The sequence below is a fragment of the Lepidothrix coronata genome, unplaced genomic scaffold, assembly GCF_001604755.1.
Source record: "Lepidothrix coronata isolate B3197 unplaced genomic scaffold, Lepidothrix_coronata-1.0 Scaffold17, whole genome shotgun sequence".
Classification (NCBI taxonomy): Eukaryota; Metazoa; Chordata; class Aves; order Passeriformes; family Pipridae; genus Lepidothrix; species Lepidothrix coronata.
The window spans coordinates 6,015,298-6,035,844 of record NW_016690197.1 but is presented as its reverse complement, the minus strand read 5'-3'; the positions used below and the strand labels follow the sequence as shown (position 1 = coordinate 6,035,844).

Sequence of the window (20,547 nt, the reverse complement as noted above, 5' to 3'; positions counted from 1 at the left end):
TTTTCCCAACTTTAACTTTTGAAAAGCCAAGCAGTTTAAGTGGCTGGGCCTGGGGAGCTTATTTGTATGCAGCACAAATTTCAGGATCTGTTCCCAAGCCTGTGCAGAGTGAAAAATGGCCTGCATTTTCTTGATAGCCCATGTGGTTGTAAAGAATAAATGGCTAATGAATTACAGATGAACATTGACGCAAATTAATCTTCCTGATGTCCCTGGGTTATATGGCAGCCATTTAAAAGTTTAATCAATACACTAAAGTTGAAAACATGCAGGCACTGCAGTTGTTTGGATGTAATAAACATCAGAGGGAAACGGGAGGCTTGTACCCAGTCCATGTATCATAATGACAGGTATTTATGTTTAATGGACTAAATATTTTTTATTGGAAGAGAGCAAATGTCAGCTTAACTTTGTAAGCTCCGCATTCAACTTTCCTTTGAGGTTGGTGAGAGACGGCTGACATGTCATTGAAAATGAAATGTAAAAAAACCAATTGAGACAAAGCGAGGATAAGGAGCTGTTTTGCTGACGAGATGTTGCTTTAATGCTCTGCAACTATTCATTAAATAAAATGTAAACTCTACCATTTCAAACGTTGCAGTAAAATGGTTTACTAGGTCAGACTTTTAATGGTTATTAGGGAAAACAAGAGCCAACCACTGCCAAATATTCTTTTCTGGGAAACATTTTATTTGAAAAGTCTTTTCCTGAGTTACAGTTTCAGAAGATTTATAATTATGGAACAGTCATCTCCCCCTCCCCCTTTCTTTTTTGAGACAAAGAAAAACAGAAAAATAACTTTCAGTATAAGCATTTGATGGTCTTTTTTCCCCCCTTTGAACAGAGTAATAGCTTTATATAAGCTTCCCAGAGGCTTGGATATTAATTGCACTTGAAGTCAATAAATTTTAGAGCCATGTGTCCAGAACTTAACCATCTTTGCTATAAATGGGGAAGGAGGCTATACAAGACTGCCAGAATCACCAGGCCTGCACAGTTACTAGTAAAAAAAACATATGAAGGTATTCTCTTTAGGTAAAGAAAAATGTTGTTTTCATATCATTGGGTCTTATGAGAAGACAGACTTCTTCCAAACAAAAAATTCTAGTAATTGGAAGAAAAAGGGAGGAACATCTTGTACCATCTTTCTGTAATCTGGTTTAGTACCCCATTTCTTGGCTAATATTACCTTAGTGGACCCTTGATGGTCTAGAGTGGTCTCAAAGCTTCTGGTAATGTGTGCTGTGGAATAACGTCAGAAAGGGAGGATGGTTGAAAGCCTATGGGTCACTATTTCCTTCTTTGGTGATTGGTTGAGCCTGATCTCTCTTGACTTCACTATCTGTCAAAAATATTTCATTCATCTAAATAACTGCTCTTAGCAGTGCAGTGAGTCACATGCTGGAGGTTTAATGGCTGACCTGCTACTTTAAGATCACCAATTATATTGTGTTGGCTTTACCACCACCTGTAAAAAAACCCCAAAACCAGCTATGTTCAAATTCACAGAATCACAGAATATGCTGAGTTGGAAGGGACCCACAAGGATCTTCGTGTCCAACCCTTAGCCCTCCAAAAGACCATCCACAAGAGTTACACCATATGCCTGAGAGTATCATCCAAATGCTTCTTGAACTCTGTTAGGCTTGGTGACAGTGTTTAAGGCAGACAAGGGCATTGGGAGAGTGACAGAAATCGCATATTACTACAGAGGCATCCAAAATATCTAACTTCTGTTTGGTAGGCAGGCCATTTTATTTCAAATTGTTATTTAACTATTTTACCTCTACATATTCTTGTTATGTTGCGTCAGGTTCTACTCAGTTAAGGTGGCTACTAATATTGAGCCAGGACATACCGATTTATGGCCATTAGAAATGGTCTGTTGAGTAGTTCTGAGCTGATTTCAATGTGTCTATTGAAGGGGAGGGTTGGAGCCTTGTTGTCCTAATAAAGCATCAAAGACTTAGAAGCAGGGTTGCAGTGTCCTGCTGAATTAAGTTACAGTTTAGTTCCGTTTAAAAAATTGTCTGCTGTTTCATAAAGCTCAAAGGTAGTTTTCCAGAACTGCTCAAGAGCAGTAAGCTTTAGTGGCATGTGAAGTAAAACAGCAGGCATCTACAGCAAAACATTAACAAAATTGCACTAGACAGAGGTGGTGCTAGTAGAAAATTGGAGGTAAAGAGTGGGTGACATTAGATTGATTCTCTCTGTCAGATAGAAAACTCTCTTTTCAGTAACTATTCACAACAAAATATGAAGTCTTCTGTAAAATAGTACATTGGGGAGTGGAAACCCCCACTATCCAACACACTACTCCAACAGCAGAAGATGAAATAAGTTATTTTCTTGGTCATTATACCAGTTGACAGAACCCTCTGAGTTAGATTTCTACAACAAGAAGCTTGAACTTCAGACAAAGAAATCCTTTTTGCTGTGGTTTTCTGAACATTTAAGTTCTATAGAGAGGCTGCTGCTATTATGGGCTTAATGGATAAAATGGATAAAATACAGAAATAAAAAAAATTATAAAACATTTCTTTTAAAGCAAAAAGCAGAAAATTTTACAACTCCGAGACTTTACATTTGAAATGAAGTTCAACTTCATTGAGAGGAAGTATCTAAGGTGTAAGGACATGTGAAATAATACTGTCAATTGGCAGAATTATTAGTGATTAAATGTAGCTTTTTGAGAGCACTTTTCTTTCAGTTCAAAGTTATGTAGGTGTGTATATGTACTTAAGTACAGCAACTTTATGCAACTGTCTTGAATATTTACCAGCCCAGATACACAAATCTACCTGCTCACCCCTTGCCTTAATAAGTGACGATGAAAAAAAATTAATGGTGTTTTATCTGTCCATCAAAAAAATTGCTTCTGTCTACTGGCTGGTAATGTTTTCCAAGGCTGATCCATGAATTTAAGTACGTATTTGTGTTTCACATTTTTCTACCTAGTACCAGTGCAACAAAGACACACAGTATGTCTGCCATATAGTCAAAATATTTAAATAGTGTTACAAGACTACTAATCTAAAATAAGTTTAAGTGAAAAAGAAGATAGGAAACCATGAGTTGGCAAAGTACCTTTTTCTTTACCATGTTCATTTTGAATTCCTGAGGATTACAAATGGGATATTAAAGGGTGAAAGCAGTTTCAGAATAATGCCAGTTGCACACTTCTTAAACTGGGATCCACAGTTCTGACAGCTATTAAAAAAATAAAGTAACTTTTGTTTCTGGTTTTGTATAATGAGCATATAACAAAAAGGAGGTTTACTTCTACATTATCCTGCAGGTGTAACTGCTGTCTGTCACTTTATCCTGTATTTTATTTTGATGATGAGAGAACACTAGGGAGAAAAAAAATTCTCTTAATCAAAAACCTTAACAGGAAAGAAAAAATGTCTCAAGACAATGTCATGTATTACTGGTTATTTGTGATGGTTAAAAGAATTATCTGAAAACAAAGAAGTCTTTCACAATGAATCTAAAACACAAACGCTTTAATAGCATTTACATCTGTGTATCATCCATGTCTCCAAATGCAAGTCATGAATAACACATAAACTAGAGTATATAGGGAACAGAAGTGCTAGCACATCATTTAAAATCCAACACACCCCATCGTCAGTGGAATCAAATACACAGCAGGAATGGTTCCAGTTGATAGACATACAATGAAGTCATTGAAAATGAAAACATATTAATTATGTTCCTAAAGGTTAAGATAGTAATGGCTGAATTGTCTAATCCTGGAATAATATTAATGTCCCAAATCCACGCAGGAAAAGTCCATGGTGCTTAAAAAATTGTGGAAAATTTTAGTAACACTTATTTGTATCTCACCCATGACTGACTCCACAGTATGGGGGGTAACAGGGGGAAGAGCAGGAAGTGTAAGACAAAGACAAACCAGGGAGAATTATCAAAAAAAAAAAGAAAAAAAAAATATGTTCTTGGTCCAAACAAGCCACTTGCACTACATGAGCTAATTGTAGGAATAGACTATTTCTAAACTGCAGCTGTTATGTGCTTAAGCAAACCCTGCTGGGAGAACTGCTTTGTAGAACACCTAACACAGACACACAGAGTGTCCTTTAATAGAAGAATTCAAAGTGCAGTGTATAAGGGAAACCTTTTCTGCTTCCAAATTTTCCCGAGCTTATTACAGGATGTGATCCTAGCTTTTCACTCTGGCATAGGTTTCCCTTAAGTGTTTTCTATTTTCATTATCTTTTTGCCTATGTTAAATCAAAACAACAGAGGCTGAAGACTTGGGGTGTGTTTGTTGGGAAATGAGCAAGGGGGGATGAGGGGAAATGCTCAGGTTTTGTGATAGAAAATGATAGATGTCAAAAAAACCCATAAAACACCTAGCTTGGTCATAATAACTTTTTTGTATAATACTTTCTGGTTGTCCCTGTGGAGCAGTAAGATCCCTCGTATCCTAGTAATTTTAGATGTATTCTTTCTCTACTCTTTTCCTCACCCTCCCTCAAATCCTTATCCAGGCATCTCTGACACAAGGCTATTGCACCTGGGTTCCTAACTATATTAACTCCATTGTGCTGGTGTGCTGAGCACCCTTGATCCTTAATGTCTTTATGCTAAAACCCAAATCCTCCCAACAGCAAGGGGTTAATTGTTTGCTTTCGATGTACTTAAAAACTCTCAGCTCTTGGGAATGATGTTTCCATGAGGATTGAATGTAATTACAAAATAATATAGGCACTCTGACTTATTTTCAGCGATACTTAAGTCATTGCTGTTTTTGCTGCATGTGTTTGTATTGGGGCTCTTCCTTCAGCGTACTTGATGCAAGGTATTTGCAAATTTGAGCCTTTGGGCTTTAAATGTTGTGCTGCTTCTGTTCCTTATTCACTACAGATTACATATAATTGATGACCTGCATTTACAGACATGGGTGGTATACAGATGTAAATGTTATTATAGCTTTTATATTTTATGTTCTTTCTGAAAGATCATTTTGTCTTTGAATAATACTCCTGTTCAGATTTTGGGGGGTTTATCTCTAAAAGAGAATATGAAATGGATATTGCACATCGTATATTTCTTAAAAGTAATTTGGAATTTTAGGGTATGGGATTGGTGGTGACTGATACACTGCCTGGATGAGATATATCCCTTTGAAAATAACAGCGCCAGTACATGCCTGCATCTGTCTAACCTCATAATTCACTTTCACATTGGGTTATGGATGTCTGCATTCAGTGAGTCTATCTTCCCTTTAGGTATTATTTCAGCCCTTTGAGATAATAAGGAAAGTTTAATTGCGTTGTTAATTGATTTTTTGCACAACATTATTACCTTGATTGATTGCAGAGTTGATGAAAATGTTAGACACAGGCAGTGTAAAGTATCAGCCCAGTAAGGAGTGGGAGCCTTGTGGAGAATAGATAACCTTGATGTTAAGAGCTATATCCTTCAGATATGTCTTCCCTTGACATATTGATGGCCCTTGAAAAGGGAAAAGCTGATTGTATGCAGAATGCAATCATTAAACCCACTTCAGCTGGCTGTTGATTAATTTGTTTTTTCCTGAAGGATCTAGTTAAAAAGAAGGCCTCACTAGTATCAACAGCAGCCATTTTCCAGGCTTCAGATTATACTTAACCCTCTCCTAGAAGGAAGAAAAATGATACTGTCTTGGTTTAGACAGGCAGATTGTCTGCAAACATTGAGTCGAACTGCAATTTGGGGATTATAACACTCACTTTACCCCGCTAACTACTGCTTCCTCTATGACCTCTCCTCCCCCTGCCTTCAGTATTCAGCTTCACCATAGAAAGCAGAAAGTCACGTTTGATGTTTTCTGAGTAAGGGCAGTGTCTGTTCTCAGCAGAGATGCCAACAGGGATGTCAAGCTTGTTTTGCCCAAAGACTGAAATACTTCAGTAGCATATAGCTGCTTCCCAGGAGCCTCTCTGAAAGGACCACAGGGTTCACTGCACACACGTAAGTGGTTAAGCTTTCCTTATCCCTGAAAAGATCTTTCTTGTATAATTTTTTGTTATTACTTTTGAGATCTTTGAGGTCTTCTGTAGGGCAGTTTGTGCTGCTCAGCGCTGCCCCAGGCTTAACAGCAGTACTCATGTGCCCTGTTGTTGGATACTTTTAACCAAACATTGGCTGTATGTGACTGCCTTTCCCACTATGAATTCATGTGATGGTCTAATCTCAGACTACTTGCTACCTTCAGAGCACTTTCTGTTTTAATAGCACACACTCTGAGAGCAAACATGGAGACCGTTGCCTAAATGGCCTTCCTGTGGCAGAAGGGGCTTCCTTGGCTAAAAACCATTCTGTGGATTGAGGGACAGCTTCTGTCTTAAACAATTTGTACCAGCAAATGACTCAAGACTTCCAAAATATTTATGCGGCTTTAACCAAGCAATTTTATGCCTCTGAATGTGGTGGACACTTTATCCTTCTGTTAACTATTTGAAAGATATTTGGTAAAGTAACAGGTTATTGCTTCCTGTTGAGCTTGGTAGTCTCAAAGACAGTTGCTCTTAATTGTGTGTGTGAGTGATAACAGTGATCAGTGTTGCTTGATTGTTTGGCCAAATGTTTTTTATTAGGTCCAATGTCCACATTTTGCCAGTGGGCTCCTTTTTAATATGGGGACATGTTAACTTGTGACATAGTCAAGTCTGACAAATCTGAACCAGCCAAATAAGTGAGTAATATTTCAAGCTGTCAAGGCAGGTGAATACTGATTAGTTGACACACTCCAAGAGCTCTTACCAATATCCGTGCTCTGGTGGAAAACGTTTACTAAGCGTAATACTTGTTAGAAAGTCTTTGGTGCTTTGACTAAACTTTAATGACTCTGACCCTAATGGAGGGGTTTTAATGTGCCTCTCTCAAGCTATTTCTTAGTCCCCAATCTTTTATCTTTAGCAAAAAGCTTCCATAAAGTGCACCTGTAAACTATGTTCTACTGACCACTGAGATTTAACCTGCAGCCCCCATCTCATTAGCATGTTCTTAAAAGGAGGCTGAGGAAAGGGAAAAGAGTTGAGGATACAGAACAATGACAGTGTTTGGGCTTTCAGTACTGGAGACAGCATTGAGAACTAGACTATGGCCATTAACTATTTAGCAATAGCAAATGGTATAACATATCATACAGCATAGAACAAAATTCTAAGAGGCAAGCCCAGATTTAGTCCAGAGAACTAGATATTTTCTGAATACTTTGAGTATTTGGATCCAGATGCATTTCTGATTTCACTTGATGCTATATAATAACAGTAATAGAAGAGAGAGGAACTCACCAACTGTTGTGGGGTCCGGACGTGTCTTACATAGTGCCAGATGCCTTCAACTTTCACTGGAAATCAAGGGAATCCAGGGCCTTGTAGTATTAGCTTCTTAAAAAACACTTGTTTTTGTATTGGGAAAGATCATAGCAATCCTATCATTAGCTATTAGTTAAATGTTTTTTTTTGTTTCTGAGGAAGGGCTTGTGGAAAGGAGCAAGGCTAAGAAGGTTCCCTTAACTGTATCATGATATGACAGCAGCACTATTTAATTATGCTCTTTAATTTTATTTGAGAGACTTTCTTTCCCAGCTTTAAAAATAAAAAGCAACTTGTCTTTATTTTAGATGACTCTCTTGAGAAATTTGAAACCAGTTGAGCCAGACTAAATTTTCTATGGCTTTTTTTTCCCCTAATGTGAACTCCTGCAGCAGGAACACATTTGAGATCCAAAAGCAAGTTTTACTCATGAGATGAGCCAAATTTGTGTCTAAGCTCTCCAGAAGGGCCCTGCTGCTCAAATTTTTTTCACATAAGAATTTGTAATTTTATTGGAATGCTTGCAGACTTTCTGAATAATTATTCCAAAAGTTTGCTTTCTGCCCCATAAATCATGGTACATTTGTTTAATTCTATCACAGTTACTAAAAGAATTTACTTCCCTCTTTTTTCCCCTTGCATTTTATTGCTAATGCAATCTGTGCATGGTTAAAATTTGTGAAGTATGATTCAATTTTAGTTACTTTTTGTTTTCTTAATGACCTTGCCATTCTTTATGGTTTAACTCCTTTGATGAGTAATGTAAGTATTATTATTAGAATGTAGTCCAAAGTGTAGAGCAGCCAGCAGAAATGCCATTTTTGCATATGTTAGCCAAATTAACTGAAAATCTTCTAAGTTCGTATGGTGAGTGTACACTGAACAGCTGAACTTTAAGTTATGGCGGGGAAGGGATTTTACAACCTCCTCTTCGTCCATCATTTTGAATATATTAAAAGTATCTCTTACACCACTTCAGTGGTTGCACTGTTTCATTAACAAAAGTAGTAGAAAGATCGTTCAAAGCAGTGCTGGCATTTATGCAGTGGATGTGAGAGAAGAACAAGTGCCACCTCAGCTGCAGTGGAAGCCGATGGTGGAGACGGGCGGTCGCCTCCCCCTCCCGCCTCCCCCGGACAACATTTTGAGCCTTTTGTTCAGAGCGCTACCCCGCCATCTGTATACACAAACTGATGCTCACTGAGATTAGTCCACCAGAAGTCAGGCTCCTGGGCTAAAGACTGAAAGCAGAGGTTGTATAAATATGGGCTTTGATCATGACAGAACAAGAAATTGGCTGCAAAACTAACAACCAGTATTGCTTTAATTGCCATCCCCGCCTGTTTGGCGGCGGGTGCGGTGCGGGTTTTAGACAAATGCCTGCTGCCCTCTAGTGCCCACGGGCTCGGCCTGAAGCTGCAGGGCCCAGGCGAGCCGGGCAAACAGGGCTCTTCTGGCCAGGAGTGGCTTTTTGCCTGGTTGCTAACATTGCCTGTCCAGTTTGGGGGGTTCGGTCATAAATAGAAAGCAAATAAGCTCTTGCGACGTAGGTTTAGAGATGAAGGGTATTTAACAGATATAACTTGACTTGCATTGAATATTTACAGTCATTTTTTTTGCCTTTACTCTACTTCTTTTATTTTGACCACATATGAGAGAATGAGATATATGAAGAAGTGTTTTAAAGACTAAAAGAACTGTGAAATCATTCTTCCTTTCCTCCGTCTCCTTCAAGGGCATTCAGTATATCCAAATGTAAGCATCAGTTCACCCATAAAATCTGGCATGCTGATGCTTTCTGTGCACTTGGGTTTCTTTGACTATAGTAGCAATCTAACTATACAATTTATGTGTCTGAGTAATTAGAAAAATCTGCTTTAATTTTTCAACATATTTCATGAGAATTATTTCATCATGAAGTCATCATTAATTCCATCCATGACATTAAAAGTGCAAAACTGGCAAAGATGCACTGAAGAGAAAAAAGCCTTTGGTTGGGTTTTTTTGCTTGATTGTTTGGATTTTTTTGTTTGGTACTTTTTACTTCATTTTCACTAGAAAGAGACATCTCACTCCCCAACATATTTCTCTTATGATGGTTACAATAAGCATGGAAATATTCCAAAGAAATCCCAAGTGTAGGACCTTAAATTGTAACAATGATACCCAGAGGAGTATGGAACCGGTTAATGATTTAAAGTAATATGCCCTAAATACTCCTATTTTAGCCAACAGTAGAGAATCTGTAGACAGCACATGCCCAGATCAAAGCTGATCATGTCAATGTCATTCAAGGAGGGAAAGATACCCTCCTTTTTCCCTTCTCTCCCCCCTACCCTTTTTTTAAACAAAGTATGACATCTGAGGAACAGTGTGTTGATTGTTCCACTGCCAGGATATGCATAATGGAAACATTAGCTCCAAGATAACTTTTAATCTGTCAGCCTAATGGCTCCTTAATGTGTAGAGGGCTTTAAATGTATGTCAGCCAGGGCTGTATAAAGTAATATAGTTTGTGGCCTGAATGGATCTAGATGACTCTGCACCATGACACAATATGGTTTATTATTAAGTATCAGCTCATCAGCTTATTCCCACGGACTTGGACAAGCTTCTCAATTTTCCAGTAACAGATTATGTGAGAAAAAGCTTGCAGTGCATTTTTTCTCTCCTCTTTTTTCTTTCTTTTATTTTTCTCCCCTTCCAAATTACAAGTTTCATCCCCAGTTGCACTGGGAGCCCTGAAGTGTATTTACAGCAGGCTGCACTTTATCACACATCAGCTTGACTGCTAGTTTACACTGAACATTTATGCAGCTTCCTTGGCCCAGGATGCAAACTTCACATCTTTGTATTCCTATCACCTTCATCGCAAATTTTTTCCAACATCCTCTCCCTGTTGACTGCTTTCCTCCCCCCTCCACTACTCTCACTTCCCTACATACTCCCCCCTTTTCCCCCCCTTCCTACAAACAGGCCAGTGAGACTTGACATGTCACAGTACTTGTCTGTGCACGATACTTGCAATAATGCAGTGTGTTAGTTTGCCTTCTGTGATTCCTCTCAGCTCTAGCTTAGGTATATAATTTCAACACCATTGCTGTAGACTGGATACAGATTTGATTTTGTGCCTTTCACTAATTTCTTTCAGTCTGAAAGACTATTTTATGCCCCATGCTGTAGAATGTCCAGAGGAAAATGTTACCACCTTTCAGCATGCCTGTGCAGAGAGCAGAGCAAAGAGGTAATTAATCTCCTCTGAATGGGAAGGTTACCTTCCTTGAATGTTGTTACCCCCCGAGGGAGGGGAGAATCAGAATCAGCAGTTTGCTACTGAAGGTACATCTTCTTTCTCCAGGAAACCTGCAATGGACCACAATCCCTACCTAATTCATGGGCACCTCTTTGAGAGTATTTGGGGACACTCTGTTAGTACTGTGGCCATGGTGTAGGAATTCCACCTTCGCCACAGGAGCTCTGGCCTCAGCCTTCTCAAGCACAACCTAGTCCCTTTATACACAGCTAGTTTTGGAGGAATTATGCATTATTTTTGCTTACATGTAGTGTTTATATCCTCTTAAAAATATTAACTAATTTATAACATAAGGAAAGTTAATATTTGTGCATTTGTTATGTAAGCACTTGTACTTTATGATATTTTAGGGAATTTATCTCTGGGTTTTGTTTATCACTGTGATATTTCAGGTCATTATAAGATACTCTTGTACAGTATTTAGCTGTGGCACAACCAAAGGCATTCATATCCTTATCTGTTGTATTCTCCTCTTTGTGTTGCTCCCTCTGCTCTGATTTAAGGAGTCTAGATCCTGTGTCTTGACTCTAGCCTGGAGCAATCTGGAAACTGCATTTGCAACAAGCAGATTTAATGGTAGTAGTCAGAGATCCCATCACATTAGCAAGGACAGCTGCAACTCTCTGTTCTTTTCCCATGTAATGTTGCAGTTTTTGAGCTCAAGCTTCCCCACGCTGGTGGTGGTTTGTTTACTGGGGCAGAATGGAAGTCTGAGTGGACCTCTCTGGGTTACATACTTGGCTGCTTTGGGGAGGACTCGGTGACCCAGGTGATCCTTTACATCTTTTCTTATCTTCTAAGTGGTCTTCTCAAATTCCTGTGTCAGAGAATTCATAGGCTGGATCATATTCAATAGAAACAATCGTTTTGTTTCACCAAAAGTCAACATGAAGTACAAAAGTCCGTCTATAATTCCCTCCCTTCTTGTCATATAAATTTATAGTTTTAAACTTTTGATTAAATTTGGTTTATTTTACCAAACATAGACCAATATAGAAAAACAACATAGCTCAACAAGAATTTTTTTCTGCTTTTGGCCCTAACAGATTTCAAAAGCTAAAGGCTTTGTTGTTTCTAATTGCTCAAGCTATTGTTCTTGTTTATAAAAATGTATTTCTACATAAACACCCATAAAGACCCAACTATAAATAAATGTCTGCAAATTAAAGTAGATGATTGAACCTTAGAAGACTAACTTGGACAAACACCCAATTTCCAATATTTTTGGAAAAAGTTTGGGGTTTTTTTATTTAATTTGTAAAGTATTATATGTCACAGCCACAAGACTCAATAGAACTAAAACTGCACTATTTGGGTCTACATAAACTGTTTTATTCTTTTTTTTTTCCTATCACTGTTAGATATTTAGCATCTCTCTTCTCCTCTCCTTCTACCCCATCCCAGGGTCCTGCGAAGCTTTGCATGGATCTGTGCTCCCCAGATTTCAAGATGATTTTGCTGAATGGCAGACTAATGTTTTTGTGGGTTTGATTTTGTTTAGTTTGGTTTGAATGTGGTTTTGTTTGATTTTTGGGGGTATTGTTTTTTTCTTAATTCGAGGACAGCCAAGAAAATATTTGGAAAGCGTGGATTCATAAATATTTTGATACTTTTTACAGCATTCAGTTGTTTGAATATTCTTAATGATGGATATAAAATAGCTCAGGATGGAATTTAGATGGAATTTAGATGGAATGAGTTTTTGTTTTGTTTTGTTTGTTTTTTTTTTAACTAAAGTGACTATGAGAGTGTATATACTTTAATTCTCCTGATTTAGCAGAAAAATATAACCTATATGCTACTGAAGGTGAGAGGATTAGGCTTCTAATTTTTTCAAAATCTCTAGTACTGCATTTCTCATAGAAAGTCAAAATGGAATTGAAAATAAGAAGTTGTGAACTAGACAACTAGATGAAGTTGTTAAAATTTCCAGGAAAATAAATATAAAATGAAAAATTTCTAAACTCCTGTACAAAAGGATTTTTTTTAAAGTAGCTTTGCTTATTCCTTAGATGAAAAGATTTTTAAGAGTTTTAAATTAATTTGACTCATGGAGGTGTTTTGCTTAAATCGGTAGCATTTTAGACTTGAAACTGTTCATAGATGGGTATTTATTCTCCTCTAAATATTATCCGTAGGGAATTATTTTCCTTTAAAGGAAGTTTGTATTAATATTTAAGGGAATTTTGCAACTTCTGTTCATTAATTGTAGAATATGCCCAAGTGCCTATGAAAAAAAAATGATAATGGTATTGATATTTCATTCTGAAGGGTCTCAAAACAATTTACAGATTGGTAGTATAACTACACTGAAATGCACCCAGCTTCTTGGTGGAACATGGCAGCTGTTTAATAGCTCATAGCAAAACTACACAACAGCAGGTTGTACAAAAAGAGATGAATATGTATCAAATACAAATCGGCAGCGGAGGATTTAGGTACTGTACTCTAATTAAAGTTAGGTGAGGTGGACTTCCACTAGAATATTGAGTCTGTGTATGAAGTGCCACACTTTATCTGACCTAGTGCAATGACCTGTGGTTAGTCCATCTGAAAGAGAGGCAGAAGGCTGTTTACTGAAATGTAGTCCCTGATATATACTGCAGACCAGTGTTTGACAAAAAAATTTAACTGTGAATATTTTGCTTTTTTTCCTTGCAGAGGGATTTATTAAAAACATTTGATGTTAAAATGAGTGCCTGATAGGGGTGTTGGGCAGATGTGGCAATAGGTTTTGAGGGGGGTGGTAAAATTTTGGGGGCTTGACTACTTAGTTTTAGTAATTACTTTTTAGAGAAAACTGAGCTACTGGAGGAAGCTGTGTTCCTAACAGCTCCCTGAGTTGTGATGGCTGAACAGCTCCCTGAGTTGTGATGGCTGAGAGGTAGTATTTTTGTAGATATAGAGTATTTATTTACTAGGAAAAAGATAAAAGCAAGAAAGGCAACAAGATGCTATTAGACAACAATTTCTTTACATCACTGTTGGCTTGAGCTGAATTTTGACCTGTATCTAATGCAGGCTGTATGATCTATAGGTCTAGCACGTTCCATTGGAACTTATTTGTACCATTTTTTATATAATACATGAAGATCTTTAAACTTTTTTTTCTCTAGGAAAGTGTATAGAGGTCCAAGTGTAACATAGCTCTCTGCGAAACATGCCCAATTTAAAAGGAGCTAACATGACTTGAACTTTTTCATGTGTTTTAGTATGCATGTATGTATTTATTTATTTATTTGGATAATTGGGTTTTCCCTCAGCTAAGGAAAAGCTGGTGTTGCTGACATTACAATGTGTTTGTGAAGAAAGACTGATACCACAACACATGCAGGCAACTGCAAGGTCATTACTTACCCAGCATAATTAGAACATCCATTCCAAAGGGTGAAAACATTTAAAAGATAAAGAGTGAATTTAAAAAGGATTCTTCTCAATGCATTTTTTTCATAATTATAGTTTTAACAGCTTGTGGTGATGGTAGAATCAGCTACTTAAGAAAAATTAGAAGCCTCATTCAGGGAAGATGATCCCTCAAGAGACCTTGTGTTGTCATTTCTTAAGAACCTTGAGCAGAAACCTCATTCATGATGCTGTGTATTGTTTTGATGTATAGGGGGTATACTTAGCTTATTATGGCCAATGCTGGATATTTTAATTAAAAAACACCAGAACAGCCACAGCTGTATTGTTTTCCCCTTATTCCTCCCCTTGCCTGTGTGGAAAAGCACAAGTGTTCTCTTGCCCCTGAACTACAAGGAAAGAATACCATAGCAGAAAAGAAGCACTAGCTTTCCTAAATTCACACGTGAAATATCTTAGCATCAAAATTCTCACACAAACCTTTTGCAGTTCTCTGTAGTTGCCAAAGGGAGGTGGAAAGAGAAAAAACAAAACAAAAGAAAAAAACCACACCAGTCACTGCATTTAATTTATGAGCGAGATTATTGTTTTACAAATAACCTTCATGATAAATAAGGTCTCATGGCAACATTTTCAACTGCGCTTTTATCAAGACTCTCTGAGCAGTGTGTGTAATATGCCTGGCAATCGAATCACAGCTGTGTGCCTGGGTAGGGAATCTCTGCGGAGACAACACTTCCTTAATTTAAACAATTGTAGGCTGCAGGATTTCAAAAATTTCAGCTGACTTTAACTGTCACTAGCCCAAGCACCTTTATCCCCAGGCGAGCAGCAGCAGCTGGATTTCATTTCCTGCTGCCAGACTGTCCGACATCTTTGCTGAACATCCCGGGAACAGAGCATCTTTACTTTAAGGATTTTATTCAAGGTGACAGCTCCTCACACTTTAGCGTTCAGATCACCTCAAGTAGCTGAGATATCAGTGAAAATGAGAGCACTTCTCCAGCAAACTCCAAATTTAGATTGACTGAGGTTATCCTTAGGCCTCTAGACCCAGCCTCCACAACAGCACAGGCCTGCCAGTAACTTTAAAACTACAGCGGAGTTTGTAATGATGTCTGGGGAGAAATAATCTGCCAGAGCAGTGGAGAATACTATAAGCGATAGGAAATGATGTCAGATTTAGTTAGGGCTGGAGACAGTGTTAGAATATACTTGGCATAATATGGCACCGGTATCTCTGTCAGCATCTCTGTTTTCTGTCACCGCACACAATCCCGGGCCTGTCTGTAGCCCTGACAGTGTCTTTTCAGATCAGGTTATTGCCAACTTGGAGACTGGCTCAGCGCAGCACCATACAGCCCCCTTTGTTTGAAGTCTGCCCTTTTGTCATTAATGCACTTGATGTCTATTTAAATCTGACGGTGAATGCAGTATCTGTTTTCCTGTCAAGAGATCATTGACAATATTAATACCTCATGTCCTTGCCTCATTTTCTAAGCACTGACACCTAGCTATAGTCTCCAGCATTCATCAAACAGCACTCTCTCACCAGCATCTCTATAAACAGTCTTGCTTCCAGTCCTTAAGAAATGCGGCAGACCTCAAACAAGACTTTTATCAATGCCAGCGAAAAAGGAGTCTGAAGAATGCCATTAATAAACTGCTCATATCCTTTGCATTTAGAGCTCTAAATGGCCTTGTTACCAACCTAATGCCTGCTGCAGCCTGACTTGGGATATCTTTTTAGGGGACCATAATCTTGTTGTTCATTAGATGCTTGTTTAGGAATGCTAATATCATCCTTTGAATGTGGAAACTGCTCCACTAGTGAAATTATTGAAATTGAAATTATTGAAATTGAAATTATTGAAGAAAGCTCTGTGGAGGAGGGCAAAGGGATTGGACACTGCACCATATACTCCCCGTCTGTGTTATCCCGAAGAGGAATGTTTTTCACAACAAATGACAGGCCTATCAATTTTTCTCCCCACCCTCATAGGAATGTGTTACCATCCTGATGTCTTAGAAAGAAAGAAGAGCATTAATCTTGCACAACCCATGCCTTCCAAAGCTTTAATATCTTATCTGACAGACGTTATACTGGAAAAAAATGGATGCAGATTATAAAAGCTTATATAGTGAATTCATAGTGCAGGTGGGCACAGTATTTGCTATGTGAGTCCTGGAAATCTAAAACAACAATGAATTGAGGCTCTGCTCCTCCCCTGTCTTTACCCTTTATGTAAGAAAGTGTTTGTCCCCTTTGGGGTAGGTTATGTTTGCCCTTATAGAGGTGAGCTAGGTACTTGCAGAGTGACTGCTCTGTTAAGACACTCCCAAGGTAGAGGAGACCCACCTTCTTTCTGTTCATGGGAGATGACTTAAATTTGACTATACATGTGTGAGGGCTCAAAGAATAACTCTGCTAGTAAAATTTAGTATCTTTGAGGATGTTCTCAGGTGGGATGTGACTGTGAACTTACGCTTTCACATACCACTTAGTACCACCAGAGGGGATGCTTTTGAATAAGGTAGTGAGATTTGCAGGTACGTGTGTCTCACCCGCAGCAGTTAAGGCTTCCTCAGGCATCTTTCTGCCTGTACTCACTGAGAATAACACACCTTGTTTCCCAAAACCAGTATTCTGGATATTTTTTGAAAGCATACTCCATATGCCAATATGTAACATAATTATAATTGTATCTTGCTCATGGAACGTTGTGATGGTGTTCTGAGAAATACTTTGGAAATGTTTTTACTAAATGTTTGTTTGTATGCTGGAGTCTGGAGGGCTAACTGTTCTAGCCCGTGTCTGTTGATGACTTCCCATGTAGGTTTCAGCCGGTCACTTCAGTTCGCTGGCACTGGAAAGCAGGAATGGCTTTAGGTGTTTGCAGTATGACTCTGTGAAAGTTCGAAGGGTTTTTCCAGGATCCACATTAAACTGTAATTATTTGCTGGTTTTTTTCCTTTTTTGTTTCATTCACCAGGAAAACCTTTTAAATAAATAGCAGGGACAGAGCAGAAAGCACAAAATATAACTTCAACCCAGACTTTCTGTTTTTCAAAAGCAGAAGAGAGGTGCTGTGATTTAAAATGCAGTATATGATGTTTCAGTGTTATGTAGTTCTGATTTTGAGGAAACTTGTGGGTTTATGTTTAACAGGATAGGTCATGCATGTATTTGAACACATGTTTTCCCAGTGGATTCAAAACTGCTGTTTGAAATGGCAATACTGAATATTTCAAATACACAAACTTTCTTTTGCAGGAAAAGAGAAAATTGCCCCCTTCCTTCCTTCAAATTTCCCTAGTTATGTGCTTTATTGCATATTATGCAGCTTCAGTCCTAACTGTAATTAATTTCCTTTTTATTGTAGGCATTCTGGGGAAATGTCGCTACATTTACTACGGAAAACATTCTGAGGGCAACAGATTCATCCGAGATGACCAGCTATAAAACACAGTGCTGTTTGGTGCCTCTTCGATCCCTCCACATGAGAAGCACAAATTGCATCTAAATTTTAAGCGCGTAACTGAAGTCCTCTAGTGCCTTCTGCTGACTTTGCCAAGCCTGTCAAGATCATCCTTCTATCTTAGTCTGAGTAGTCACATAGAGATTGACATGATTGCCTTTAAGCAGGTTCCATCCACCAGTGTGACAGACAGCTGCAGCCGAGCACCCGGCCTGACAGGAGGAGCACTGTGATGGATTGCCTGGTCCAATTGCTGCTCCAGAAGAGCAGGGGTCACACCTGGGGCTGCAGTGAGCATGCTCCAGCGCTCGGCGCCTCCGCAAACGCAGCGCGTTTATCTCCGGCTTGCCTGTTGAGAGAAAGTGGCTGCTGATATCAAAGTGTTTATAAAAGAGGGAGGCTGTAATTTCAGATGAAAAAGCCCTTATCTGTTCTTATTTTTTTCCCTGTGAATTAAGTGCCTGTGTTTCTGTCATCTCATACATGCCTACACAAATCCGTTCACGGTTTGGTAGGACCCCACTCACCCCTAAATGATCCTAGACAGGTTATTTTGTCTTTCAACAGGGGAAAAATATATCCTGAAAATATTTTGGCCATGCAAAGTACTATTGATTTGTACAGTTGTTTGTATGCAAAGGAAAAAGATTTAAGTAATTTCCCAGACAAACAAAATTTGCTAATTCTAAAATTACGTCTCAACATTTACTCACTCTTACCTTCAGAAAAGTAAACATTTCTTGATGCTGGCACAGCTTAACTGTATATGCTTGGAAGAAGCCCTCATTAGTGATATTGACAATGTGCATTATTCCTGGTTTGTTGAACAAGGTATTTTTAACTTTTAGGGACTATGTTTAGAATTAAATGCTTAAATCTAAGTAGGGGGGGAAGTGCCTAAAAGGAGTGATATAATCTGCCACCAGATGCATAGGATTATTCAGAGGGGAGAAAAATCAACAAAAGTAAATTGTAGCGTTAACATAATTAGCAGCTTTACTAATATAGAGAGACAAGTTCTGAATAATCCCTTTTGATGTCTACGTAGGAAAGGCTACTGTCGAATTTTCAGTCAGAAAAATAAAAATTCATGGCAAATTTCCTACTTTTCTGATAACGAGGTTGAATATATTAGAATCATGAACTTGTTACTGTGAAAAAAATCCCATACTTCATGCATATATTAAGTGCTACTGGATACAATGGGATTGTCCAAGGAATATGCAAAAATTCTGACCTCTGGACTGTTCCAAAGCCATGCATATTGGTCCCAGTTGAGAGCTATCACTGCCTAGCTGTTCTTGGTTTGTTTAAAATTGCTTGGTGGCCTCTATTCACTTTCCTGATTGAAAAAAAATGTCAGTTTTTAGAAACTGCCTACTTTGGGGGTCTATTATCAGCTAGTGTTACAGGTGGAAGTGAACTGGACATTGAAGTCAATTGTGAAATTGGGTTTGACTGATGAAATAGAATGAGACACTGGCAGAGTGCCAAAGAAAAGCTTGCTGCTGCTGAGCATGTTAGGCCTTGCAGTAAATGGAAGCCTTTGCTCATTCTGGAAGTCTATAATAAATCTTTAACAGATACTTAAAATCAGTGATGAACGTAGAACAATCTAGTTCACACCACTTAGGGTTCAAATTGAGCTCTGAGCTGTTTGCCATGCAAATTGGTGTCTGTAAAGCACATTTTGGCCACCTACAATGCCTCTTCTAATGTCATATGTGACTACAAATGAAATGCCAATTCACTTTAGAAGTCCTAGGAGATGTTGGATAAATGAAAACTACATGCCTCTTTCTTTAATCAAAAATATAATTAGAAATATTTAGGGCACTTGTCATTTCTCTTGGTTACCAAAATAACAGCAATCCTAGTTTGCTCCTATTATGTTGTCTGTTTTGAAGTCTCCACACATTTTGGCCATGGCAATGTTACAGGCAGCAGGGTTCTGAGCAGGGGTGTTTGGAATAACCTAATGTCACTTTCAGTCTGGTTGCATATATGTTCTTGTCTTTATAAAGGCTTTAACCCTGCCTCAAACAATAAACAGCACTTGCAAACTGACCGCATGATTTTTCCATCTTTATTTTGCTTGTTTACTTTTCCTAATGTCAAAACCATTTGTATCATTTTCAGGAGCATTTTCTTCCTAGCAAAGCTTTGGAGGCAAAAATATTTTTGGAAGGAAATGTGAACAAAGTGTCTTCCACTTTGGTTTTTGTTTTCACTTGAGGGATTATATACCTATACTTAAATATGGTAAAGCCCTAATTAAAATTTGCTTAAAGGGAATTCATATTAAATGTGTCTGGTTCTGGAAAATCAAAAGGATAATCTATGAATAATTATTTTATCTTACTAACATGTATTAGGACATTATTTAAAAACATGCATGGATGCTTTATTACTGTTTATGCTAAAATATTTTTTTTGATAGGTGGAGCATTTTATTTTCAGCTGTGTTCTGCTGAAATTCTGCTTTAAGAGATGGCAAACTTTTCAAACCTGGGGCTGCTATCTACACTTGGTTCTTTCCTCAGTGGGAATTGTGCCTGTATTTCTTAACTGAGCTATCATTTAGGATGAAAGTTGCAGCAAAGTAATCTAAGAAGAGATTCCACACTCTCTCCTTTGCTCCCCCTTCTCCATACATGACACATCTTTCCCTCTTGAGATTCACTAGGCTATTAAAAATAGAAGATTTGCCTACAAAGTTATCAAGGTTTTAAAATATATATCTTTCAAAGGAACCACTGCATTCTTAGTTCTTTATGTTGCAACGAGAAAAATTTGACCAGCCACGTTTCTCGACAATTAACAATGTTTGAAATCTAAATCAAATACTAAAAATTTAAAAAAAATTAAAAATTATCCAAACTTCTGTCTTAGGTTCAGTCTTGTGATGACCAGTACTTTGGCTTTTGGAAGACATCACGTCTTCACAAATGAAGACTAGGAGGATATGCTTTTACTAGGAGATACCTATAGAAGCTGTACTTACTACATTCCTAACTTTATTTATTGAAAATATTAATTCCTAATCTTATAATTAAAAACAAGA

At 38.0% G+C, this 20,547-nt stretch overlaps 1 protein-coding gene across 1 annotated transcript in view; it reads left to right on the top strand.

Moving 5' to 3' along the window:
- The window catches only part of CUNH10orf11 (chromosome unknown C10orf11 homolog), a 645,699-nt gene extending 625,953 nt beyond the window's left edge, over positions 1–19,746 (top strand). The window contains exon 7 of the mRNA XM_017807157.1: positions 17,388–19,746. Within this exon, the coding sequence (XP_017662646.1) occupies positions 17,388–17,467 (80 nt within the window). The 3' untranslated portion in view covers positions 17,468–19,746. The remainder of the gene's footprint in view (positions 1–17,387) is intronic.
- The last annotated feature ends 801 nt before the right edge of the window (positions 19,747–20,547 follow it).